General features: G+C 50.7%; 1 protein-coding gene across 8 annotated transcripts; it reads left to right on the forward strand.

Annotated features, from left to right (window-relative positions):
* Positions 1-6,122: 6,122 nt before the first annotated feature.
* Ccdc120 (coiled-coil domain containing 120) lies at positions 6,123-26,591 on the forward strand. 8 transcript variants are annotated; one of them, XM_076562628.1, is made up of 12 exons: positions 15,773-15,930; positions 16,320-16,452; positions 18,697-18,850; positions 19,020-19,110; positions 19,250-19,383; positions 20,300-20,440; positions 20,792-21,068; positions 22,339-22,401; positions 22,661-22,835; positions 22,965-23,063; positions 24,145-25,059; positions 25,542-26,591. In XM_076562628.1, the coding sequence occupies exons 4-12, from the start codon at positions 19,062-19,064 to the stop codon at positions 25,654-25,656; spliced, it is 1,968 nt and encodes a 655-aa protein (XP_076418743.1). In that variant the 5' UTR covers positions 15,773-15,930; positions 16,320-16,452; positions 18,697-18,850; positions 19,020-19,061; the 3' UTR covers positions 25,657-26,591. The 8 variants fall into 8 exon arrangements, with proteins under 8 accessions (XP_042124847.1, XP_042124848.1, XP_076418743.1 ...); XM_076562627.1 differs by lacking the exons at positions 15,773-15,930; positions 16,320-16,452 and adding exons at positions 16,728-17,059; positions 17,431-17,538; XM_042268913.2 differs by lacking the exons at positions 15,773-15,930; positions 16,320-16,452 and adding an exon at positions 6,123-6,486.
* The last annotated feature ends 113 nt before the right edge of the window (positions 26,592-26,704 follow it).

A 26,704-nucleotide genomic window follows, 5' to 3' on the forward strand; every position in this document is an offset into this window, starting at 1 on the left:
CTTAAAAAGTAGTGTAGTTTGGGGTTACAGTTTGGGGATGTAATTGTGATATAAGGAAAGGGAGTTAGGGAGTATTTATAGGCAGAGTTGGGGCTCCAGGTGAATTTTAGAGGTGAGGTTTTACAATTATTGAAAAGTAGTTTGGAATCAATGACGTTAAGCATTGTTAAAGGGCGTTTGGGGGATATTTTTGGAAGTCTTTCTTTTTGTTTTTGTATTTATTTTTAGGTTTGTTTTGAACAGTAAAAACAACTCTGTGTGTGAGAGAGAGACGAGTGTGGAGTTGAGAAGACAACTTGGGGAATGTAGTTGGCTTTCTTTCCACCATATGGGCTCCAGGGACAGAACACCAGTCAGGATTGTTGACAAGTGCCTGCCCTCTCTGAGCCATCTCACTGAGCTTCCTTCCTTTGTTCTTTTAGGTCAGCGGTCCTCAACCTTCCTAACGCTGCGACCCTTTAGTAGTTACTTCCTCATGCGGTGCTGACCCTCAACGGTAAAAGCATTTCATTGCTACTTCATAACCGTCATTGTGCTACTGTTATGAATCATAACGTAATGTCTGATGGGCAGGAGATCTGAGGTGCGGCCCCCAAAGGGGTCAAGGCCCACAGGTTGAGAACCACTGTTTTAGGACAAGGTCTCATTTGCCTAGGCTGTCTCAAACTTGCTATGGATCCAAGGATAACGTTGAACTCCTGATCCCTCGCCTCTGCCTCCCAAATGTTGGAATTACAGACATGTACTACTATAACCCACTCCTTTAAAAAAGGAGATAGAGTCTCATTGCCTTCCTCCGGCTGGCCTCAAACTCCTGGGCTTAAGAATTTGTCCTAAGTAGTGGTGAGTATCAAATACTGTGCATTGCTTTCATGTAAGGTAATAAAGGGAAGGTTAAGGGTGCCATGGGCCATTGTCGGTAGTTTGGGAGTAAAGATGAGGCTGTGGGAGGGTAGTTTAATAATGATTGAGGATTAATGGAATTGGTTGGGGGTATAACTGAGGGTTGATGAGTATGGTTTGGGGTGCTTTTCAGGAACCTGTTTTGAAGTTTGGATTTCAGGGAGCTATTCTGATTTGTAGTTGGAAGCTACTAGTGAGTGATTTGGGGAACAATTAATAGATCATTGACTAGGCCAATATTCCACAATGAAAAGCACAGAATACTTGTTACATGCTACAATATGTACAAACCTTCAAAACCTATGCTATGGTGAAGTACTCTTGGGAGGCTGAGGCAGAAGCATCACCGAGAGTTCAGGCTCGCCTGGGATACAGTGTGAGACCATGTCTCAAAAAATGGTCATCACCATCACCACCAAAGCCTTATGCTGAGCCAGACATAAAAACATCTGCAGATTGGAGCTGGAGAGATGACTCCATGGTTAAGAACACTTGCTGAACATCAAATTAAATGGAGAGAAACTCAAAGCGATACCACTAAATTCAGGAACAAGACAAGGCTGTCCACTCTCCCCATACTTATTCAATATAGTACTTGAAGTTCTAGCTAGAGCATTAAGACAACAAAAGGAGATCAAAGGGATACAAATTGGTAAGGAAGAAGTCAAACTTTCACTATTTGCAGATGATATGGTAGTATACATAAGTGACCCCCAAAACTCTACCAGGGAACTCCTACAGCTGATAAACTCCTTCAGTAAAGTGGCAGGTACAAGATCAACTCAAAAAAATCAGTAGCCCTCCTATATACAAAGGATAAATGGGCTGAGAAAGAAGTCAGAGAAACATCACCCTTTACAACAGCCACAAATAATATAAAATACCTTGGGAAAACACTAACTAAACAAGTGAAGGACCTTTTTGATAAGAACTTTAAATCTCTAAAGAAAGAAATTGAAGAAGGTATCAGAAAATGGAAGGATTTTCCATGCTCATGGATAGGTAGGATTAACATAGTAAAAATGGCAATCTTACCAAAAGCAACCTACCAATTCAATGCAATCCCCACCAAAATCCCAACACAATTCTTCACAGACTTGGAAAGAAAAATACTCAACTTCATATGGAAAAACAAAAGACCCAGGATAGCTAAAAGAATCCTATACGATAAAGCAACCTTTGGAGGCATCACCATCCCTGACCTCAAACTCTACTACAGAGCTATAGTAATAAAAACAGCTTGGTACTGGTATAAAAAACCGACATATGGACCAATGGAATCGAATTGAAGACCCTGACATTAATCCATGCACATATGAACACCTGGCTTTTTTTTTTTTGTTTGCTTTTTTTTTTTTTTTTAAAGATTTATTTATTTATTATGTATACAGCATGTATGACTGAAGGCCAGAAGAGGGCACCAGATCTCGTTATAGATGGTTGTGAACCACCATGTGGTTGCTGGGAATTGAACTCAGAACCTCTGGAAGAGCAGTCAGTGCTCTTAACCTCTGAGCCATCTCTCCAGCCCAAACACCTAGTTTTTGACAAAGGAGCCAAAACTATACAATGGAAAAAAGAAAGTATCTTCAATAAATGGTGCTGGCATAACTGGATGACAATATGTAAAAGATTACAAATAGATCCATATCTGTCACCATGCACAAAACTCAAGTCCAAGTGGATCAAAGACCTGAACATAAATCCAGTTACACTAAACTTAATAGAAAAGAAAGTAGGAAGCACTCTTGAACGCATTGGCACTGGAGACCATTTCCTAAATAAAACACCAACAGCACAGACGCTGAGCACAACAATTAATAAATGGGACCTCTCGAAATTAGTCAATAAGACAAAAAGACAGCCAACAGAATGGGAAAAGATCTTCACTAACCCCACATCTGACAGAGGATTGATCTCCACAGTATATAAAGAACTCAAGAAACTAGACAGCAAAATATTGAACAGTCCAATTAAAAAATGGGCTAAAGAGCTAAACAGAGAATTCACAAAACAAGAATCACAAATGGCTGAAAGACATTTAAAGAAATGCTCAGCATCCTTAATCATCAGAGAAATGCAAATCAAAACGACTCTGAGATACCACCTTACACCTGTCAGAATGGCTACGATCAAAAACACCAATGACAGTCAATGTTGGAGAGGATGTGGAGCAAAGGGAACACTCCTCCACAGTTGGTGGAAATGCAAACTTGTACAACCACTGTGGAAATCAGTATGGCGGTTTCTCAGAAAATTAGGAATCGAACTACCTCAAGACACAGCCATACCACTCCTGGGCATATACCCAAGGAATGCTGATTCATACCATAAAGATATATACTCAGCTATGTTCATAGCAGCACTATTTGTAATAGCCAGAACCTGGAAACAACCTAGATGCCCGTCAATGGAAGAATGGATGAAAAAAATGTGGTACATATACACAATGGAGTACTACTCAGCAGAGAAAAACAATGAAAGCATGAAATTTGCAGGCAAATGGATGGAACTAGAAAAAATCATCCTGAGTGAGGTAACCCAAACCCAAAAAGACAGTCATGGTATGTAATAGTAATACTATTACTATTACTATTACTCACTCATAAGTGGATTCTAGATATAAAATAAAGAACAATCAGACCACAACCCATAGAACCATGGAGGCTATATATATATAATGGAGGTCCCTAGGATGACTGTGGCTTATAATAAATTTCAGTTTTACTCAATTATTGAAAAAAATAGCCAAATGAATGGAAACACATGAACTATGAACCAAAGGCTGAGGGGCCCCCAGCTGGATCAGGCCCTCTGAATAGGTGAGACAGTTGATTGGCTTGATCTGTTTGGGAGGCATCCAGGCAGTGGGACTGGGACCTGTCCTCAGTGCATGAGTTAGCTGTTTGAAACCTGGGGCTTATGCAGGGACGCTTGGCTCAGTCTGGGAGGAGGGGACTGGACCTGCCTGGACTGAGTCTACCAGGTTGATCACAGTCCTTGGGGGAGGATTTGCCCTGGAGGAGGTGGGAATGGGGGGTAGTCTATGGGGGGTTGGAGGGGGGAGAACAGGGGAACCCGTGGCTGATATGTAGAACTGAATGGTATTGTAAAATAAAATAAAAAAAAGAACACTTGCTGCCCTTGTAGAGGAGCCACAGGATGTTCCATAGCCATCTGTATCTCCAATTCTAGGGAAGCTGATGCCCTCTTCTGGTCCCCACAGGCACTGAATGAATAGTACACATACATATGTACATGCAGGGAAAACACATATACATGCAGTAAAAATAAATATTTTAAAGATCTACATATTACATTTATATAAAATGTCTAGATAAAGAAAATCTATAGACAGTTGATTTGTGGTTGTCTAGCACTGGGAATGGGACCTTATTGGGATGTTGGAGGCAAGAGGGTCAGGAGTTGATTTTAATTTATTTTTTTCTTTTGTTTTTACATGTATGATTGTTTTGCCTGCATGTATGTGCGAGCCCACTGGAATGAACTGTCTGGGACCCAAACTTAGGTCTTCTGGAAGAGCAACCAGGGCTCCTAATCATCTGAGCCATCCCTCCAGCCCCATGGATCGGGAGTCGAATTATCATCCTCAGCCACACAGCAAGGTCCAGGCCAGCCTGGGCCACATGAAATTGTCTCAAAAAATGGGAAAAAGGGCCGGGTAGTGGTGGTGCACGCCTTTAATCCCAGCACTCGGGAGGCAGAGCCAGGCAGATCTCTGTGAGTTCGAGGCCAGCCTGGTCTACAGAACGAGATCCAGGCAAGAGAAACCCTTTCTCGAAAAACCAGAAAAAAAAAGGAAAAAGGCTAGGAATATAGCTCAGGAGGTGGAGGCAGGAGGATCAAAAGTTCAAGATTATCTTTGACTACATAGAGCTGGGGGTCAGTTTGTGCCTCATGGGACCTCAACCCCCAAACAAACAAACAAAAAACAACAAAGGAAGTTTTGTAGAGATAGAATGGTCTGTTAGTGGAAGGTGGCTTGTGTTGGTGGGGTGTCCATGGATCATGGTTTGCAGTTACATAGGTGACAGTTGGAAGTGATTTGAGGTGCAGATGAAGCCTATATTGAACATAATTGGTAATGTTTAGGGTGACGTTGCAGATTCTTGCACAGCCCACTGGGAACCAACAGAGGGTGGTGTGGGGACTACATGGAGTGTTTAGGGTCAACAGAAGGTGTTTTCCATGCACAGTGAATGTAGGATTTAGGAATGATATTTGGAGTTCGACATTTATTTCATTGATAGAGCACTTAGCTATTATGTGTGAGGCCCTGGGTTCCAGAAATTTCTAGTACTGCAAATGAATGAATAAATAATACAAATGCTGTTTAGAAGTTATAGACTTCAGCTGGGTGGTGGTGGTGCACACCTTTAATCCCAGCACTTGGGAGGCAGAGGCACAGGTGGATCTCTGTGAGTTTGGGGCCAGCCTGGTCTACAGAGTGAGATCCAATACAGCCATGGCTACACAGAGAAACCCTGTCTCAAAAAAAAAAAATAAGTTATAGACTTCAAGGGTCAATAATTGAGGATGGTGAAGGAGGAATAAGTTGGAGGTTATGGAAGGCAGTTTATTAGTGTAGATTGAGTATTGATGAAGGGCGGTCTGGAGGTACTGCTTGAGATTAACAGTTGGGGGAACTATGGGAAGTGGGTTGGGGGTGCAACTCAGATGTAAAGACTGATTTGGAGGCTGCTGGAGTGTAGCTTGAAGTGCACACTCCAAGGATGTGCTTATGAAAAAAATCGGTGCATGTAATTTTGACATCCATGGAGCGTAACTTGCGGGTCTAGCCTTGGGCCAACAAATGACTTCTGCATGCTCGATCAATAGAGTTGTGTGTTGGTGCAGGTCAATGACAGCAGAGAATGGCCTGGAGGTACTGCTTGGGATCAAAGACAATACTTTGGGGATATAATTTGGAGGATGATGGAAGGTCGTTTGGGGGAGCACCTAGGAGATGGTAAAAGGAGTCGTTGGAGGTACTTTACAGGCGTGATAAAGGTTTATAGATAGCATTTAGGATACTGTCTTGGGGCAAGAGTGACTTGGAGTCAGGGGCTCCAGTCGGCTCACCTAGGGGGCGTGGCTTAGGGCTCCACCGCCCCAAAAGGCGCGTGCGCACACGCTCCCCGCTTCTTCATTCCTGGCGCTCCCAAAGCAGGAAAAATCGAAGACCAAAGCTGGCGCCTGCGCACTTCGTGTCTGCCGCTGCTGTGGTCCCGCGCCCCGCCCCCTCGTTCTCCAGCCCCCTAGGTTCGCGCTCAGCGGCGGAGGTGGCTGTGCAGCCAGCAACGGGCGTCCTGAGTTAAAGGTGAGGTGCGCGGGGCCGCCGCCCACGGCGGGGCCGGTGCACCTCTCCCACCATCTGGGGGTCCCCCATCTGCCCCCGAAGGCTAACGGTAGTGCGTGCGGTCGAACGCGGCCCAGAGGTAGGGAGCAGAAGCGAGGAGGCGCGCTCCCAGGGACGAGCGGGGCGCTGCGAGGGAAGGCGCGCCCACTAGATGCCTGTCGGCCTCTACCGACCCCACCTGCACGGCGGTGCGGGGACCCTCGGTGAGTAACCGTTCCTGCCGGGAGAAGAAGGGTGGGGACAGGGCGGGACAAGGCCCCGAAACATCCACAAGGATGGACCTGCGCGCGCACTTAGAGTCTCTGACCCTGTGCTCCCACCTCTGACCCCTGTCTGATCTGTCGACATCCTTTTTAAACCCCGAAGTCCTTGGCCCAGAGCCTTTAGTCCTACCCCTGACCTAACTATATTTTGACATGATGTGATCTTGAACCCCTTCTTTGTCCGCCAAGCCCAGTTTTGTTCCCCAGCCCTGTCCAGGTTTGTCTTTGGTCCAGGTCCCTGTTTGACCCTATCCTAACTCTGAAGCCCTAACTCTGGATTCTGATCTGATGCTTGACCACACTGTTCTCTACATGCTTAGCCAGTCTCTGAATTCCTTCCAGTCAAATGTTCTGACCCTCTAACCCTAATTTGTTCCAGTTCTATCCGGATTGCTGACCTCTGACTTCTGTACTGTCCTGTCCTGTGCCCCCACTACCACTCCTGAGCTCCGTCCGTTTTCCCCTTTTCTCTCCCACCACCACCTCATCCCTCTCTTCATTCTGCCCTGGTCTTTTCTTGTTCCTGACCTCCACCGGCACCTGCCCCTTTCCCTCCCTTCATCACTGGCTTGGCTTATCCCAGTCATGCCTTCTGGCTATTGTTCTATACTGTTGTTTGTCTCCTTGGACTTTTTCTCGTCTTCTGAACCTCAGTCTTCTATCCAGCATCTTGTCTCGGCTCTGGTCTTCTTTTTAGACAGGATTTGTCTATGTAGCCTTGACTGTCCTGGAACTTGCTGTGTAGTCCAGGATGGCCTCAAACATGTGATGTGCTCCTCTTGCCTCTGCCTCTGGGGCGCTGGGATTATAGGCATATACCACCACCATGCCCAGCCTTTATTATTATTATTATTTTTTTAAGACAGGGCCTTACTATGTAGCCTAAGCTAGTGTGGAACTTGCAGTAATCATTCTGTCTGTGCTTCCAGAGTGCTAGGATTACAGATGTGCCCACCATACCTGGCCCCTGCTCTGCCTCGTGATCTCCATCCATCCTATAGTGACTTTTCCTGTTTTAAACCATGCACTCACTCTTGTCCTAACCTCCCACACCATCCCCCAAACCAGACCTCCTGTCTTACTTGTTATTGTAACCTTCCAACTTATTCAGTCCTTCCTCCTTCCTAACACTCGTTTCCCATCCCTTTTGTGCTCTGGGTCTCATTATGCCTTGCCTCAGAACTTGAGAGCTCTGTTGTTCCCAGGGCTTCTAGCGTATGTTCCTTATACTGCTTTGAACAGAAACTAGTAGCCACGTAAGCTCCTCGAGGCAGGTGGAGTTTTTGTATGGGCTTTCCCCAGCCCCATCTCCACGCTAGTGATCTCCACCTAGAGCTAGCCTGCCTCTCACTGTCCTAGGAGTGCATGGAAATGTTCCTCCACCGCCTGCTCTCCCGAAATGTGAAAGAACACCCTAAATTATTCATTGATGCTCTGGGAGTCTGAGAGGTCTGGATCATGTTTCCAGTCTTTCTATATTGGGGGCCGTCCCATGTTGGTGAGGGAGGGGTGGAGGTTGAAAAGATACTAGGTTAAGAGACACGGGGTGTGTATGAATTTTTGAAGTCATGTTATCTGCTTCACGTGATTTTGATCCGGTCGGGTATGATCCCTGCTTTTGGGGACCGACAAAACAAAGCAAAACAAGAAAACTATTCTAGGTCAGAGGCTTTAGGACTTGGTAGGGGTGGGATGAGGGAAGGGCTTTCTTTTTTCCTCTCATGAAGTTAACAATGGACATTTTGGTGCTAACCCATCCCATCCATAAGGGTCTCTGTGTGAGTGTGTTGTGTGTAGGGGCGCAGGCAGTGACTGTGGCTGGATGTTAGAATCAGGCTCATTTAGCTTGGTAGTGCCATAACCCTGTCTCTCCAGCTACTCAAGAAGCAAGTGTGGGAGGTTCACTTGAGCCCAGGAGTCTCTGATCAGCCCAGAGAATACGCATCAGTTATTTATTTATTTATTTATTTATTATTTATTTAATTTTCAGGCAGGGTCTTGATATGTAGCCCTAGCTGTCCTGGATCTCACTCTGTAGACCGGGCTGGCCTCGAACTCACAGAGATCCACCTGCTTCTGCCTCCTGAGTGCTGGGATTAAAGATGTGTGCTACCATGCCTGGCAAGCCACATCTCTTTTTTTTTTCCAGGATACTTTTATATTTTCTAACAAAGTAAAATAATAAAATATAATAAGATAAAATAAAAATCATCACTTTGAAGTTGGACAAGGCAAACCACAGAAGGAAAAGAACCCTAAGAGAAGGTACAAGAACCAGAGACCCACTCATTCACACACTCAGGAGTCCCATAAAAATACTAAATTGAGGGCTGGAGAGGTGGCTCAGAGGTTAAGAGCACCAACTGCTCTTCCAGAGGTCCTGAGTTCAATTCCCAGCAACCACATTGGCTCACATCCATCTGTAATGAGATCTGGTGCCCTCTTCTGTGTACATAATAAATAAATAAATCTAAAAAAAAACCCCAAAACTAAATTGAAACCTGGCAGTGGTGGTGCATGCCTTTAATCCCAGCACTTGGGAGACAGAAGTAGGTGGATTTCTGAGTTTGAGGCCAGCCTGGTCTACAGAGTGAGTGCCAGGACTACACAGAGAAACCCTGTCTCAAAAACCAAAACAAAACAAGACAAAATTCTAAACTGAAAGCTGTACTATATATGTAGAGGACCAGGTGCAGACCTGTGTAGGCCCTGGCAAGACATCTTTTTAAAAATTGGAAGACAAGCCGGGCAGTGGTGGCGCATGCCTTTAATCCCAGCACTCGGGAGGCAGAGCCAGGCGGATCTCTGTGAGTTCGAGGCCAGCCTGGTCTACAGAGTGAGTTCCAGGAGAGCCAGAGCTACATAGTGAGACCTTGTCCCAAGAATACAAACAACAACAACAACAAACAAACAAACAAAGTGGTCTAGGGATATAGCTGGATAACGCCTGAGTTTTATCCCTGGTGTTGTGGAGAAAATAAATAAAAATTCAGGCTCATCTAGTAGTAACAATAAAATGAGATTTCTCTGCTGTGCAAAGCTTGATTATGAGTATGAATAGGGAGAAATAGCAAGAGGATAATATGTTAGTCTCAAAACTGTGAGTTTCAATAAGGAATGTCAGACCCATTTTATTTATCAAAAACATTTATATAGACCTACTACCAACTAGAGGTTACTCATGTCCCAATCTATTTGGTAGGTAAGTTATGAGAGAGGAAGACTTCCAGGAGTTCAGACAGTGAAAAATACTAAGTTATCTGAAGGTATTTGTTTTTGCGTTTTAATGACTGACTGAAAAATATGTTCAGAGGCTAGGAATATTGTTCAGAAGCAGATACCCAAGACCCTGTGTTCCATCACTGGCAGGCAGAGCCTTTGGATCAGATACAGTTGTGACGATGTATCAGCGTATCTGAAATGTATTTGATTCCTGCATTTTTTTTTTTTTCCGAGACAGGGTTTCTCTGTGAAGCAGTCCTGGCTGTCCTGGAACTCACAGATATCCATCTGCCTCTGCCCCCTCCTCCCATGAGTGCTGGGATCAAAGGTCTGAGCTACCATTGTTTGGCCTTGCTTTTTTTTTTTTTTTTTTTTTGGAGACAGTATTTTACTGTGTAACCCAACCTGGCTTGGAACTCCTGATTCTCCGTCTCATCCTCCCTGGTGCTGGTATTACAGGCATACATCACATCTATCTCAGTTCCTGCATTTTTTAATGATGAGGTAGAGAATGGGGGGGGGGACACACACACAGAGGAGCCTCTTTCAAACATGGCTGCTTTTAGCAAGAAGGGAGAATTTAGAGGCTGAGATACCAGCTCTCTGTATCTCAAGTGCATCTGAATATGTTTAATTCTTTGTAGACAATTTTAAATATTTATTTCATATGTGGAAGTCAGGGATGCTTTTGTGGGGGGCGTGGGGGCAACCTTTAGGAGTCAGCTAGCTTCTTGCACCATGTCGAGTTCTAGACACTGAACTCAGTCCTCAAGCTTGATGGCAAGCACCTTTGTACCCACTGGGGTGTCCTGCTGGTATCCTTTATTTTTGTGTATGTGTGTGTCCTCGTGTGTGAGGGCTGATACATGGATGTCAAAGGGCTTCTCCAGGTGTTGGTCTCACCTCATTTGTTTGAGGTACGGTGTCTCCTTTGCTGGGGAGCTGTGGATCACAGGCTAGCTGGCCCACATGCTTCAGGGGTGCTGTGGATCACAGGCTAGCTGGCCCACGCGATTCAGGGGTGCTGTGGATCACAGGCTAGCTGGCCCACGTGCTTCAGGGGTGCTGTGGATCACAGGCTAGCTGGCCCACTCGCTTCAGGGGTGCTGTGGATCACAGGCTAGCTGGCCCACTCGCTTCAGGGGTGCTGTGGATCACAGGCTAGCTGGCCCACGTGCTTCATGGGTGCTGAGGATCACAGGCTAGCTGGCCCACTCGCTTCAGGGGTGCTGTGGATCACAGGCTAGCTGGCCCACTCGCTTCAGGGGTGCTGAGGATCACAGGCTAGCTGGCCCACGTGCTTCAGGGGTGCTGAGGATCACAGGCTAGCTGGCCCACGTGCTTCAGGGGTGCTGCGGATCACAGGCTAGCTGGCCCACGTGCTTCAGGGGTGCTGCGGATCACAGGCTAGCTGGCCCACGTGCTTCAGGGGTGCTGTGGATCACAGGCTAGCTGGCCCACTCGCTTCAGGGGTGCTGAGGATCACAGGCTAGCTGGCCCACTCGCTTCAGGGGTGCTGAGGATCACAGGCTAGCTGACCCACTCGCTTCAGGGGTGCTGAGGATCACAGGCTAGCTGGCCCACGTGCTTCAGGGGTGCTGTGGATCACAGGCTAGCTGGCCCACGTGCTTCAGGGGTGCTGCGGATCACAGGCTAGCTGGCCCACGCGCTTCAGGGGTGCTGCGGATCACAGGCTAGCTGGCCCACGCGCTTCAGGGGTGCTGCGGATCACAGGCTAGCTGGCCCACGCGCTTCAGGGGTGCTGCGGATCACAGGCTAGCTGGCCCACGCGCTTCAGGGGTGCTGCGGATCACAGGCTAGCTGGCCCACGCGCTTCAGGGGTGCTGTGGATCACAGGCTAGCTGGCCCACTCGCTTCAGGGGTGCTGTGGATCACAGGCTAGCTGGCCCACGTGCTTCAGGGGTGCTGCGGATCACAGGCTAGCTGGCCCACGCGCTTCAGGGGTGCTGCGGATCACAGGCTAGCTGGCCCACTCGCTTCAGGGGTGCTGTGGATCACAGGCTAGCTGGCCCACTCGCTTCAGGGGTGCTGTGGATCACAGGCTAGCTGGCCCACGTGCTTCAGGGGTGCTGAGGATCATAGGCTAGCTGGCCCACGTGCTTCAGGGGTGCTGTGGATCACAGGCTAGCTGGCCCACGCGCTTCAGGGGTGCTGAGGATCACAGGCTAGCTGGCCCACGTGCTTCAGGGGTGCTGAGGATCACAGGCTAGCTGGCCCACGCGCTTCAGGGGAGTTCTTGTCTTTGCCTCCCATCTTGCCACGGGAGCACTGCGATTACAGACCTGAGACATTGTATCTGGCTCTGTCAGGAGTGCTGGGAACCCAAACTCCCCGTGGTCAGGAGTGCTGGGAACCCAGCCTCCCCGTGGTCAGGAGTGCTGGGAACCCAGACTCCCATTGTCAGGAGTGCTGGGAACCCAAACTCCCATTGTCAGGCTTGCCTTGCAAGCAGTTTTCTCAGCATCTCCTTGGCCTCGTGAGTACTTTCAGTTCTTGATTTTGGATAGCGAGAATTCAGACAAGGTTACCCAAGAAGAGAAAAAAAACAAACATCTGTTTTGGATTTATTGGGTGAGGCTGAATGATACCAGCTCTGTGTCAAAAAAAAAAAAAAAGCATCCAAATATATCCGTTTGATTCATTGGGGAGGAATACTCATAATTATAACAGCAATGCACTTTGGGTACTGATACCCAGCCAGTTGCTGTGTCCTAGCAAGCTGTAAATGGATTAAATCAGTTGCTTGCAATAATTCCGTGAGCATCTGCTTTTAGTTTTTTTTTTTTTTTTTTTTTTTTTTTGAGACAGGGTTTCTCAGTATAGCTTTGGAGGCTGTCCTGGAAGTCGCTCTGTAGACCAGGCTGGCCTCGAACTCACAGAGATCCACTTGCCTTTGGATCCTTAGTGCTGGGATTAAAGGCCACCGCGCCCGGCAGCCGTTCTATGATTTGACATTGAGGAGGTCTCCGAGTCCCTATAATGTTCCCTCCACAACCCCAGTTTCCAATTTAACAGGTGAGGACATTGAGGCACAGAAAAGTGAGTTTTCTAAGCAGCTACATAGCCAGGAAGTCGAGTTAAATCCCCGCCTCACCATTTACTATCCGGGCAGGGTCCGTGTGTGTTTAGAGGTTAGTCCATCTTCTGGTCTGTTAAAATTGTGGGCTAGAGAGCTATGGTCAGTGCTATGCACAGTGCGCGTTTAGCGTGCACAAAGCCCTAGCTTCAATTGCCAGCACTGAAAAGCATCATGAATGGGTAATAATGTGTGGGGGTGACTCAGCCCCGCTTGTCTTCTTGGCCCAGGAATTACTGTCCATTCCCCACTTCTAGTCTACCTCTGTGGATTTATTATCATTATTTCAGATTCATTTTTATTTATGTGCATGTATCGGTGTCCATGTTTGTCACATGTGTACTGGTACCCACAGGGGCCAGAAGAGGGCATTGGTTCCCCCCTAGAACTAGAGTTGAAGGTGGTTGTGAGCCACCTGATATGGGTACTGTGGGAATCAAACCCCAGTCCTCTAGGAGAGCAGCAAGTGCTCTTAACCACTAAGCCGTCTCTCCAGCCTCAGATTTATTCTTCTTTAAAAACCAACAAATAAACAAAATTGTTGGGACTGGAGACATGGCTCAGCAATTAAAAACACTGGCTGCTCTTCCAGAGGAGCCAAATTGCATTCTCAACACCCACATGATGCTTTGCAACCATCTGTTGCTCCAGTCTTGGGGTCTGTTGCCCTCTTCTGGTCTCCACAGGCACTGCAGGCACATGATACCCAGACATAGGTTCATAAATAAAAATAGTAAGCAGGGCATGGTGGCACATGCCTTTAATCCCCAGACTTGGGAGGCAGAGATAGGTGGGTTTCTATGAGTTTGAGGCCAGCATGGTCTATACAGCGAGTTCCAGGACACTCGAGACTGCATAGTAAGACCCTGTTTCCAAAACAAAATAAAAGTAAGTAAGTAAGTAAATAAAAAACTTAATTTGTTTTTCGAGACAGAGTTTCTCTGTGTAGCCCGGGCTGTCCTAGAAATCACTCTGTAGATCAGGCTGAACTTGAACTCAGAGATCCACCTGCCTCTGCCTCCTGAGTGCTGAGATTAAAGGTATGTGCCACCACTGCCTGGCCAAATCTTAAGATTTCTTAAAAAATTAATTTTTAACCGTGTGTGTGTGTGTGTGTGTGTGTGTGTGTGTGTGTGTATGTGTGTGTGTTCAGTGTGTGTCTGAGTACATGTGCACAAGTACCCTTAGAAGCTAGAGGTATTAGACCCCCTGGGACTGGAGTTATAGGATGCTCGGAACTGAACTCAGGTCCTCTGGAAGATCCAGGACAGGCTCCAAAGCTAGACGGAGAAACCCTCGCTGTCTCCAAAAAAAAAAAAAAAAAAACAAAATAAATAAGTAAATAAATAAATAAAAGAAAAGAAAAAAGAAAAAAAATAGGGTAGTCCTCAGCAGTCTTCAGCTAACTGCTCGTCTGCCTGCTGCTCGCCTCCACCAGCACACCAAAGGAGGGAAAGAGGGGAGGAGATGAAAGGGGCCTTTGTGTGTCACACCATAAATTTCACAACCAGGAAGAAAGGTGAGCAGGAAGCCTCAGGAGCATGTGACTGAGGGAACTCCTCTAGGCTCTCCTTCCCAGTATGGGAGGGAACAGCCTAACCGCGCTGCGCTCCCTGTTCATACATGGCAGGGGTGTCTGTAAGGGATCCAGATTAGGTTTGCATTCTGAGGTCACCAAGCAGATCATCTTACCTGGAGTAGAGAATGTTTGGTATGTGCCCAGGACAGGCTTAGAGCCCAGGTGGGGTTGTGTTGAGGGGCATTATAGGGACTCGGAGTTCTCAATTTCCTTGCCTGCCATAAAGCTTTGCTCCAGGCCAGAAATGTTATTATATTATATTTTGTTATTATAGTCTGTTTCCCAGGATTATTTCTTTCTGGACTATGGAAGGTAGTGTCTTGAGATCTGGTCTCTCTTTAGAAAGGTTAGCTTTCTGTGGGGCGGTGGTGGCACATGTCTTCCTTTAATCCCAGCACTCGGGAGGCAGAGGCAGGCCGATCTCTGTGAGTTCGAGGCCAGCCTGGTCTACAGAGTGAGTTCCAGGACAGCTAGGGCCACACAGAGAAACCCTGTTAACTTCTCTCTGCAACTTGGAAAACCATTATCCTAACTGTGGGAGAAATTGCCCCTAAGACCTTCTCTTATGCCTGCCTTGCTCTGTGAGGGAAGGCCAAGAGCCTGGAGAAGGTGATGCACCATGCTCAGAGTAAAAAACTCAGGGGTGTGTGTATGTGTGTGTACCTCACAGCTTCCTAGCCCCCATGCCACGAGGTGCTACCATTTATAGTTAGGGGTGTGTGTGTGTGTGTGTGTGTGTGTACCTCACAGCTTCCTAGCCCCCATGCCCTGAGGTGCTACCTTGTATAGGCAGGGGCGTGTGAGTGTGTGTCTGTGTTGTGTGTGTGTCTGTGTGTCTGTGAGTGTGTGTGTGTGTTTGTGTATGTGTGTGTATGTGTGTGTGTCTGTGTGAGTATGTCTGTGTGAGTGTGTGTCTGTGTGAGTATGTCTGTGTGAGTGTGTGTGTCTGTGTGAGTGTGAGTGTGTGTGTGTTTGTGTATGTGTGTGTCTCTATGTGTGTGTGTCTGTGTGTGTGCGTGTGTCTGTGTGTGTGTGTGTCTGTGTGTATCTCACAGCTTCCTAGCCCCCATTCCCTGAGGCGGTACCTTGTGTAGGCAGACTCCAGTGACCTGGGGGAGTCTCCGTAGTAGGAGAGGCAGGGGCTCCTCCCACATCTCCTTGCGCTTCTTCCCCAGTTCTGTCCTAGGTGTCTGCAGTGAGAAGAGAGTTCTATGCTTTCTTCTTGACTCTGTGGGCACTGAGTGAGGCCCCTGGCCCCTGAGACTGCCTCCCCAGGAGTGGCCCTGGCCGTGGAAGCAGGCAGGTAAGGGTTAAAAGGTATGGGCCAGCCCAGTTCCCGTCCAGGTAGGCTGGGCCTTTACCTAGTGGGAGGCAGCCAAGACAGCAGTCACTGCTTTTCACGTCTTACTGCCAGGAAAGCTAGGGCCTGGATAAGACAACTACTCTTTTTCAGCTATTGGAAGCTTCAGCCAGCACTCTGGCATTGGTGAGTACCTCGGAGCAATGGGCCAGGGGTGTGCGGCAGTGAAGGCACAGGAATTGAGGGCCGGGCTGGGGTACAACGTCCGGAGGTCATCATCCAGAGAGCGTGCCCTGTGGAAGGAGTACATGGACAAAACAAGGTGGCGATGGGAGGGTAGTGTCAGATCCCCCCCTGGACATTCTCCTTGCTTGATAGGAGCGGTTCTTGGCTGGAAATGGAGGAAGAGGGATGGGGCAGAGACTCATCTCGTCTTCTCTTCCCTATCCCTCGCTCCCTCTCCCCTTTTCAGGGTGGCCTTTTTTACCAGGGCTATCGGCTCAGGAAAGACCAACTGAACTATTTAGAAACCACTGTTGTTCGGGCGTCTGTTCCTCCCTCTGTTTGTTCCCCAGAGTGATGGAAGGGGATGTGCTGTATGTTTGGGGAGCACTGGGGAGCAGTCCAGACTTTGTGTGTGTCTTTGCTCAAGTGGTGGCAGGATGTGGAAATGGGGACTCTCATTGACAGCATTGGAGTGCCACCCAGGTGAAGTATCTTGGTTGTAAACAGTCATTACAGCCAGGAATTTTTCTCGGCTATGGTGTCAGAAGGGCAGACCTGAAAAACCTGCTGGGCCTGCCTCTGGGTGTGTGTGTGTGTGTGTGTGTGTGTGTGTGTGTGTGTGTGTGTGTCCGTGTCCGTGTCCGTGTCCCCACATGTGCCCTCTGTGGCTCTCTTACTGCAGTCTATCCCAGCAACAGGACAACAGAATGAGAAGACAAGGCCCTGGGGCTGACAGGAGGGTCTCAGAGGTCCGTGTGAGGGTGCGTTCGTGACGTGACGCAGGGCCGGTGGTGGATGGCTTTCCTACTCTCTCGTCTTGGTGGGAGGCAGCCCTAGGTCCCAAAGGCGAGTGTACAGATCGTAGCAGAGCAGAAGCAAAGGTTCCTGAGTCAGGTGTGGAGGTGTGGGGCGTTGACCTGTGTCTAGCCTGCCCAGTGACCCAATGACTCATACCCTCGCTATGTCCCTGAGGTCAGACTGACAGGGAGGAGTCGGGGTTCCTGTCTGGACCCTGTGTTGACTTCCAGGATGCTCAGATTTGCTAAAGAAGGAGGGATTGAGGCACGCGGCTGTGGAGCAGGAGACTGATGTTGGTGAACCGGGTGAATGGGCCCAGCGGTCGGGGGAGTTGGGTTTCTGTTGGCGTGGAGGAGAGTTCAGGCGAGCCTTGGGAAAGTTTGCCAAACTAAAATGGGTCCGGGAAGCAGGTGTTCTAAGAGCTGAGGGACAGAGGAAGCTGAGGTGGGGCATCAAAGAAACCCTGCCGTGCTGGAGTGCTGAACCTCAGATGGGTGGGCTTCGGAGACCGTCTGCAGGGCACATACTGGCTGGATTTGTAGAAACGGCTTTGGGGACTGTCTCCCCATTGATGTTGAGGTAGTGCATGAGTCCTTTGAGGGAGGGATACAGACCCTGTGGGACAGTCAGGAAGACTACAGAGAAACTCGGGGTACCTTATAGGCCGTTTGATTATACCCCACGGTGGGAAGATGGGAAGGAGCGTATCGCCAGGCTTCCTTGGTTGTCTGGGTCTTCTCTAGCACATCATGCCAAGCTGGGAATTTCAAGGTAGGTTAAAATGGGAACTCTAAGGCTGTCTCCATTAGATCTTCCCAGTCAGTCACCTGCCTTGGAGGTTAGGACAGGTGGCGGGAGGTGATGTCACCGGGTTGCCCAGCTGGGGACTGAGCAGGATGTGGGAGGGAGCGAGCAACTCCAGAGAAGCAGAAGGAGGGCTGGCAGCTAGCCAAAGCAGGCTCCATGGTCATCCAGGGCTGCTAGGGACAGAAAAAAGGAGGCAGATAATGTGTTATCTATGGCTGCTGGATGGCGCGTCTCGGCCATCCCAGCAGGACAACTTCTGTGCTAGCCTCCGAACAGAGTGGGAGCGAAGAGGGGCTGGAGGGACCCTGGGGTCAGGGGGCACTCCTTGCCACATCAGGGCCGCAGGATGGAATTGGGACAAGTCGAGAGCCAGCTCTGCTCGGTCACACTCGTCCAGCCAGCTGGTACACATTTGTGGACTACTTGCTGTGTGCAGCAGTCTTTGGGGAGCTGGAGCTACCAATCCACCGGGGCAGCCATGCCTCCTCTCCACATGGCACCACAGGGAGGTACTCGCTCTTGTTCAGCAGGAGCTGGGAGACGACATCACTCAGGGACCACCTCCGAAAGGGGCATTTAGGCCCCGGAATGAGCTGGGCTTGGTAGTGCCGGCCTTTAACCCCAGCGTGTGAGAGGCTAAGGCAGGAGGGTTGCCGTGAGTTCAAGACCAGCTGAAACCCAGTGACTTTCCGGCTAGCCCAGGCTACAGAGTGAGACCATGTGCCAAAACCAAAAGAGCTGCAAAATGTTAGGTGAGAAACAAGGTTCCAGAGGCGAGAGGTTGAAAACAGCTCCCTAGACTGTGGCCACACCCTGGGCAAAGGTCCTAAAGCCTGATAGATGACCGAGGTGCTCAAGAGGCAATTGGTGCGCTTGGAGCTCTGTCTTGAGGGATTGCATGGGACCAGAAGACTTGTCCTATGCTATGCCCTGTACTGGGCACTCATTTTACCTCTCTGCTTTCCCTCCCTCGTCTCGAAAGGTAATAATGATGGAGCTCCTGCCCGCGGGGTTTCCCAGATTCATTGGGACGGAGCGAGTAACTGTTCCAGGCACCCAAGGCTGAAAAGTGCTGACTCTGCTTGTACTCAGTTGAATCTGTACCGTTAATTCTCTCCCCAGGTGAGACTCCCGGCTGTGGCCCATGGGCCTCTGAGGAGGCCTCGTGAGTCTTCCCAGCTTCCCACTTGCTGTGTTAGCACTCAATGGGAAGGGAACCAAAGTACCAGGCCAAGTGGGTCCAGACATTGACACAGAATCGGAGCGGGCGGGCCAGGTAGGCCGGTGGGACCCAGGGTACTTCTGTTCCTAGCTGGAGCATGGGAAGGGGAACTGGGCAGGGACGGGGTGGTGGTGGTGGTGGTGGTGGTGGCGGCGGCGGCGGCGGCGGTGGCGGCGGCGTGGGGTATGCCTCCTTAGTGCCTCCTGTGCTGTGTCGCTGCCAGGCTTTGTCCAGCTGTCAGCCATAGCCTCCAGCCAGTACAAGGATGGAAGTCAAAGGTCAGCTGATCAGCTCTCCTACCTTCAATGCCCCAGGTCAGTGGCTGCTTCCATTTCCTGCTGCCCCTTCCCTGCCCAGCGTCTCCGTGTGCCTGCTTGGGGGGGGGGGTGGTCCCCGACCCCACCGTTGCCCCAGGATGTTCTGGCTGTCCTGACCTTTGCTCCCCCTGTGCAGCTGCCCTGTTTGGGGAGGCAGCCCCCCAGGTGAAGTCAGAGCGTCTTCGAGGGCTGCTTGACCGGCGGCAGGCCCTGCAAGAGGCCCTGAGGCTGAAACTTCAAGAGCTCAGGAAAGTGTGTCTGCAGGAGGCGGTGAGAGCCTGGCCCCAGGGCCATCAGGCACAGAGTGGGTGAGAGCCTGGCTGCCTAGGCAGGCAGACTGCTGTGATGCGTGCCTAAGTACTTGGCTGGGAGTTAGGAGTTGTCTTGTCACCCTCTCCGTCCTCAAAGTTTGACTTAGAGGGCACAGAATCAATGAAATATGATGCAGACCCATAGTCACTTGTGAATAATTTAAAACCTCCCAACCCCCCCCCCCACAAAAAAAGAGAAAGCTGTTTCCAAAATTGGGCAACAGAGTCCATCCTAAACTGACACAGGATGAATTATTTTCCCCTCCCTTCCACTAGTCCATCTGTCTAGCCATTCATCTGTTTTCTGAGAGAGAGTCTCCCTCTGTAGCCCAGGCTGGCCTAGAACCTCGCACTGTAGCCTACGGTAATCTCTAGCTCATGTCTTAGCCTCCCAAGAACTGGAATTATAGGCGTGATCCACCACACTTGACTATAGCTCTGCTTTTACCCTTCCTAGTGTGAGTGTCCACACACTTTTCCTGAAGGAATAATAGGGTTCGGGGGCTGGGCAGTTAGCTCAGTCGGCCATGTAAGCATACGGGCCCGAGTTCAGCCTGGAGAACCTATGGAAAAAGACTAGCCAGGTGTGGTGGCCGGCACTTGTGATCCTAGTGCCGGGAAGTGGAGACCAGATGGCTTCCCTGGAGCTTGCTCGCCAGCCAGGCTAGCCTAATCAGCAAGTCCCAGGCCAGTGAGAAAGAGACCTTGTCTCAAAGCAAAGTAGGTAGTACCTTGAGGAACAGCATCTAAGATTGGCCTGTGGCTGGCGTATTGAGCAGGGCTAGGCCCCTTGGGAGGGATAGTTTCTTGCACCCTTACTATTTTATGCCATCGCTCCAGCTGACCCTTGTAGTCTCTGTGCCCGTTCCCTCCAGGAGCTAACTGGCCAGCTGCCCCCCGAGTGCCCCCTGGAGCCCGGTGAACGCCCTCAGTTGGTACGCCGGAGGCCCCCTGCTGCTCGGGTCTACCCTCCACCACACCCAAACCCAGCTCACCACTCTTTGTGTCCTGCTGAGGTAAGAAGCAGTTGGGGGTGGGAGCAAGATGGTGCTGGTGAAGGGTGGGATGAGGGGGGTTACAGCCAGGAGTGGGCGGAGTTAAGGAGGGAAAGAGTTTGAACAGGTGGACTCCCCATGCAGTACTGGACCCCAACTGTGTCAAGACAAGCTTCCTATCGTTAGAAGATACACAGGCCTCCTTCCTCATCCTGTCCCCCCGGGGATGAAGAAGTTCCTTCCCTGGGCAAACAGACTCCCCCAGGAAGAACAGGCCCCACTTGGGGTGCAGAGGGGCTCTGCCAACTTCGCGCTCTTCTGGGTCGTCATGTCTGTCGTTTAGTCCCATGCCACCCCTCTTGGCTCGTGCAGGAACTGGCTCTTGAGGCCCTGGAGCGGGAGGTGTCTGTGCAGCAGCAGATCGCCGCTGCCGCCCGACGCCTGGCCCTGGCCCCTGACCTGAGTGGAGAGCAGAGGCGGCGGCGGCGCCAGGTACAGGTTGATGCGCTTCGGAGGCTGCATGAGCTGGAAGAGCAGCTCAGGGACTTCCGAGCCCGCCTTGGCCTCCCGGTGCTCCAGCTCTCTGCCGGAGCACTAGTCAATGCCCAGGGGGTCTGCCTAGGCACACGTCTTGCTCAGCTCAGCCAAGGTAAGCCGGGCCCCACATCTCTCCAGTGAGTGAAAAGTAGTCGTGAGAATGGACTGTGGCTAATGCATATGGGAATGGTGGAGAGGCTGAGCAGCCGTTGAAGGCAGAGAGGTGAGCAGGACTCGAGGGACTCACCCCTCAAGGAGAATTGTGATAGCCTGACTTGAGGTTAAGAGAGGTCTGGGACAGAAGGCCACAGGAAGATGGCTACTGAGTTCATGGTAGGCTTGGAGTCAGGTAAAGGTAGATATTTTTATGCGTGGTAGGGTTGAACCTAGGCCCTCCAGCACTCTAGATAAGCATTCTACCATGGAACTACATAACCAGTCCTCTTTTATTTTTTATTTATTATTATTTGTTTACTTATTTTGGTTTTTTGAGTTAGAGTTTCTCTTTGTAACAGTTCTGTCTGTCCTTGATCTCGCTCTGTAGCCCAGGCTGGCCTCCAACTCACAGAGATCCGCCTGCCTCTGCCTCCCGAGTGCTGGGATTAAAGGCGTGCACCAGTACCACTTGGCTTTTTCTTTTTGTTTTTAAAAAGATTTATTCATTTTTTTACATTTACCACATGTACACAGGTGCTTGTGGAGGCTCTGGAACCCGTGGAACTGGAGTTGTAGACTTGTGTGGGGACTGAACCCAGGTCCTCTGCAAGGGTAGCCAGGGTTCTTAACCACCGAGCCATCTCTCCAGCTCCTTGCTTTTTTGTTTGTTTGTTTGTTTTGTTTGTTTTTTTGTATTTTTAATTTGTTTTTGAGACAGGGTTTCACGGTGTAGCCCTGGCTGTCCTGGAACTCACTCTGTAGCTCAGGCTGGCCTCGAACTCACAGAGATCCGCCTGCCTCTGCTGGGATTAAAGGCGTGCGCCACCACTACTTGACTCCTTTGTTTTGTTTTCACTTTATTTTGAGACAGGATTTTGGTAAGTTGCCCAGGGTGGTCTTGAACACATTCCATAGTCCAGACAGGCCTTGAACTTCTCTCTCTCTCTCTCTCTCTCTCTCTCTCTCTCTCTCTCTCTCTCTCTCTCACACACACACACACACACACACACACACACACACACACACACACACCCCACCCCACTTCCTGGAGCCTCTTGGGTAGCTGGGATTATAGGTCTGTGTCTGGCAAAGATGGACTCTTGGGGAGGCGTCAGAGTGAGGAGGCAGAAGGCAGTCTCCAGGGAGGGGCCTCTCCCGTGGTGGCAGGAAGGGACGGAGCCCCGACCTTGGAGTGACAGGCTGCTTTCCCCTTTCTCAACCTGTAGAGGATGGAGTTCTGCACTCGGAGAGCAGCTCCCTCTCAGAGTCGGGGGCCAGTCACGATAACGGTGAGAACTATCCCCGTCCCTGTCCCGTCCCATCCCGTCCCGTCCCGTGTCCTCTCAGAATACCCTCTCTTGTTCAGCCTCTCCTCCTTCTTCCCTTCCCAGGCCTCCTCAGCTTCACCTCACTGCCTCCTCTGCCCTAGACCTGCAGGGCAGCCTCTACCTTTGCCACGCTTCACCTCCTGCCCCTCCCCTTTAAACCTGCCCTGCCCCTTCCGGGCCCTCTCTCATTGAATTCTACCCAATTCTCTCTCCTACCCAGAGGATCCTCACAGCTGCTTCTCTCTAACCGAGCGCCCCTCACCACCAAAGGCCTGGGACCAGTTTCGGGCAGTATCTGGGGGGAGCCCTGAGCGGCGAGCCCCATGGAAACCTCCCCCATCGGATATTTACGGGGACCTGAAGAGCCGGCGCAATTCTGTGGCCAGCCCCACCAGGTAAAGAGGAACCTTTCCCCCCTTTCCTGGGTCTAGGAGTGGGATCCCCAGCCTGGGTTGGCAGGAGGGCCCACTGGTGGGTGCGGTTTCTAACCTGGGTCCCGATGTGGGCCTGCCATCTCTGTCTAGCCCCACACGCTCGCTGCCCAGGAGTGCCTCCAGTTTTGAGGGGCGAAGTGTGCCTGCCACCCCTGTCCTCACCCGGGGCACTGGCCCCCGGCTCTGCAAGTAAGGGGACTCTTGAGGGTGGGTCTGAGTATCAGAGGAGGAAACCTTTAGTTCTGACTGGAGATGTTGAATAGAAATTACCAAAAGATGTGGGACATGGGCACCTGGGCTTTGAAAGGTGGAGAGAAATTGGAGTGGGAATTGGAGACAGAGGCATGAAAGGTTGAGTGTGGGTTTTGCTGCCGTTTTTTTTGGATAAGTCATTTTCTTTCTCTGAATCTTTCCTTCCTCATTTGTGAAGTGAGTGTAATACCTGCCTTTGAAAGACACAGGTACAGTGCATGTTGGGTAGCATGTATCAGATGCCTACTGTCTGCTACTAACTGGTAGCATTTGTGGGGGACAGCTACTCCTTTACCATCCTAAGGTCCCTCTGAGGAGGTGCTAGTATTTGCATTTTATAGATGTGGAAACTGAGGCATGGAAAGGTTAATTAAGTAACTTGTGAGTAAACCGCAGCTCTGACATTTGAACCCATGCAATTTTTTTGAACTCGAGTCAGCCTCGAAGCACTTGAATGTTTCTTAAATACTTAAGTGCCTGCTTCTCCCATGCTGTGAACAGAAGCCCTGTCTTTTGGGGGCATACATTCTGTGCATGGTGGATGATAGTTCGGGGATGGTTCATAAACATGGTGTGTTAGAGTTCAGAAAGCCTTTGGTTCCCGGCATAAGGCCCAGGGCTTCCTTCAGGAGGGAGAAAGGAGCCATGAGGACAGCCTTAGCAGGGGAATAGGAGCTCCCGGTAACAGAGGAGTGTGTGTGTGTGTGTGTGTGTGTGTGTGTGTGTGTGTGTGTGTGTGTGTGTGTGTGTGTGTGTCCTTCCTCAGCCAGTGCTTCCTTCGCATTCCCAGAAACATTTACATCTTGCAGCCCTGGCCCCGTGTACATTTCCCTGTCTGGGACCAGATCTCAGTGGCCCTTCCCACGCACTGCTTAGCGACTCCATGCACACAGCTTCTAATCCTGGTCCTATTTTAGAGATAGTGGAGGTTCAGAAAGAGTTGGGACAGGCGGGGTTTGACTCATCAATTTCCGTCTTTTTCTGACCCTGCTCTTGTTACCGCACCTCTGCTCTCCAGACCCGAAGGCCTCCAGTCTCGCCAGTGGTCCGGTAGTCAGGACTCCCAGATGGGCTTCCCTCGGCCTGACCCTGCTTCGGATCGGGCCTCCCTCTTCGCAGCTCGCACCCGCCGCAGCAATAGCTCTGAGGCCCTGCTGGTGGATCGGGCGGCTGCTGGGGGAGCTGTATCTCCACCTGCTCCCCTGGCTCCCCCTGCTGCTGGTCCCCCAGTCTGCAAAAGCAGTGAGGTGCTGTATGAGCGCCCCCAACCAGTCCCTGCCTTCTCCTCCCGCACCACTGGCCCCCCAGACCCTCCTCGGGCTGCCCGGCCTAGCTCAGCCGCCCCTGCATCCCGTGGGCCCCCTCGGCTCCCACCTGTGTGTGGAGACTTCCTCTTGGACTATTCATTGGACAGGGGCTTGCCCCGTGGTGCTGGTGGGGCAGGTTGGGGGGATCTGCTGCCGGCTCCTGAAGTCCCAGGGCCCCTCTCCCGCAGAGATGGGCTCCTTGCCATGCTCCCTGGTCCTCCACCCATATATGCAGCTGACGGCAGCAGCCCCCTTCTCCGCAGCAAAGACCCCAACACCCGTGCCATCCGTTCCAAGCCCTGTGGCCTGCCCCCGGAAGCTATGGAGGGTCTGGAAGTGCATCCCAACCCGTTACTCTGGGTGCCGCCACCCGCCCGGCTACCTCCAGGTGGTGAGCGAGGTGGCCATAAGAACCTTGCCCTGGAGGGGCTCCGGGACTGGTACATCCGGAATTCAGGACTGGCCATGGGGCCCCAGCGCCGGCCAGTGCTCCCCCATGTGGGCCCGACACACGTACCCTTCCTCCATGCCCGCTGCTATGAGGTGGGCCAGGCACTATACGGGCCTCCCAGCCAGGCACCGCTCCCGCACTCGAGGAGTTTCACAGCACCCCCTGTCTCCGGCAGGTATGGGGGTGCTTTTACTGATGGGTAGGGGTGTTGAATCAGATGCTGAAGGTATCCTGACCAGGGAGTACTGTGTCAAAATAGCTGATGAGTGGGACCACAAGGAGACTAGCTGTAGTCTTGGCATGGGGTCACTCTCAGACATAGCCCGCATTAGTCTTTGGGGTCCTGGGGAGGGGGATCTTGGATGTTGGGGGCAGGAGTTCTTTCCCAAGCTTTAGAAGGATTTTCTCTATTCTCCCTAGTACTTGACAGCTGGCGGTGAGCCTTGAAGTCGGGGTGCTGGGAGGAGGAAGGGGACATGTGCACTCCCTGGCCTTCTCTTCCAAGCTCCATGCCCCCTACTTAAGAGCCTGAAGGTGCTGTCCCGTGCCTGGCTCCACCTCTTTAACAAGCCTCTTTTCCTCTCTCTCTGTGTGTCCTGTCTGTCTTTCCCTCTCTTATCCTCCCTGTCTTCCGGATTCCTGCTGTCCTTTCTAAAGATACTACACGGACTTCCTGTATCCCCCGGAGCTGAGCGCTCGTTTAAGTGACCTGACGCTAGAGGGGGAGCAGTCTTCCAGTTCCGATCCCCAGACCCCAGGGACATTGGTCTGACCCTTTCTCATAAGCCCCTTGTTGCTCTGGAAAGAATACTCCAGTCTGGGGAACACGGTCGACCTCGCTGAGCCCTGGGATGTGATTGCTCTTGGTCCTGAGGGACAACTGCTGGGTCTCACAGGACCCCCTGACTTCTTTTGGGCCCAGGAGGATGTCTGATACCCCTGCTTCTCTTCTCATCCTGTGCTGGGGGACTGGAGGGCCCCAGCTAGCTTCAAAGAGGGGATAATGATTTGGGGACTCTGCCCCTTCCTCCATTTCTGTTTACAGTTGTGACTTAGTATTCACTGTCTTTGCCCAACACTAGGGATTTTCTAAAAGGGAAACTGTGAGCTCATTCCTGGTTGGGTTCATTCCTGTCCCGATGCCCAGACTGTTCCATTCATGAGCCACTACCCCGCCTCAACAAGATGGACCATAGAGTCTCCGGGGCTGAGATACTGCTGTGAACAGAACTCCCTGCCTCCTCCCACTAGAGTTCTTGGGCAGCTGGGCTCCTGTCCACATTTGAAGGATGGAAGTCTAGGTGGGGTACCCGAAGGAGCTGTTGTCTGCCTCCGCCCGTGGCCTCAGTGCTGAGCTGCTCCAGTCAGGAGGCCACAGAGGCTGTCAAGCAGAGCCATTTGAGTGTGTCGCTTCCTGGGATGCTGCAGTGGTTAAACCTGGCAACTAGTAGATGCCAGCAAAACCCTCAGGTGACATCCGGCCGTGGGCCACAGACCACATCGTGTCCTCCTTGGCATTCCTTCTATTTACCACTTTTTAAACAAATCCACATCAGCTGTGTTTTCTATATTGTCTGTGACTTTCTGGAGCCGGGGGTTCCCCCTACCCCCTTACCTGGTGTTACATTTTCTTTTTGTACCGATGGATCTGGGCCCAAGACACTACTCACACTGGAAGGGGATTTCTATAATAAATATATAAACTGACCCCTGGATTGCTTCTTTGTGTGCTTCAGCACAGGACCCCACACCGCTAGTTGAGACCAGATTATGTGTATATACGTATGAGACAGGACAGGGGCTCACTACGTAGCCCTGGC

This window comes from Peromyscus maniculatus, chromosome X (assembly GCF_049852395.1).
Source record: "Peromyscus maniculatus bairdii isolate BWxNUB_F1_BW_parent chromosome X, HU_Pman_BW_mat_3.1, whole genome shotgun sequence".
Taxonomy (NCBI): Eukaryota; Metazoa; Chordata; class Mammalia; order Rodentia; family Cricetidae; genus Peromyscus; species Peromyscus maniculatus.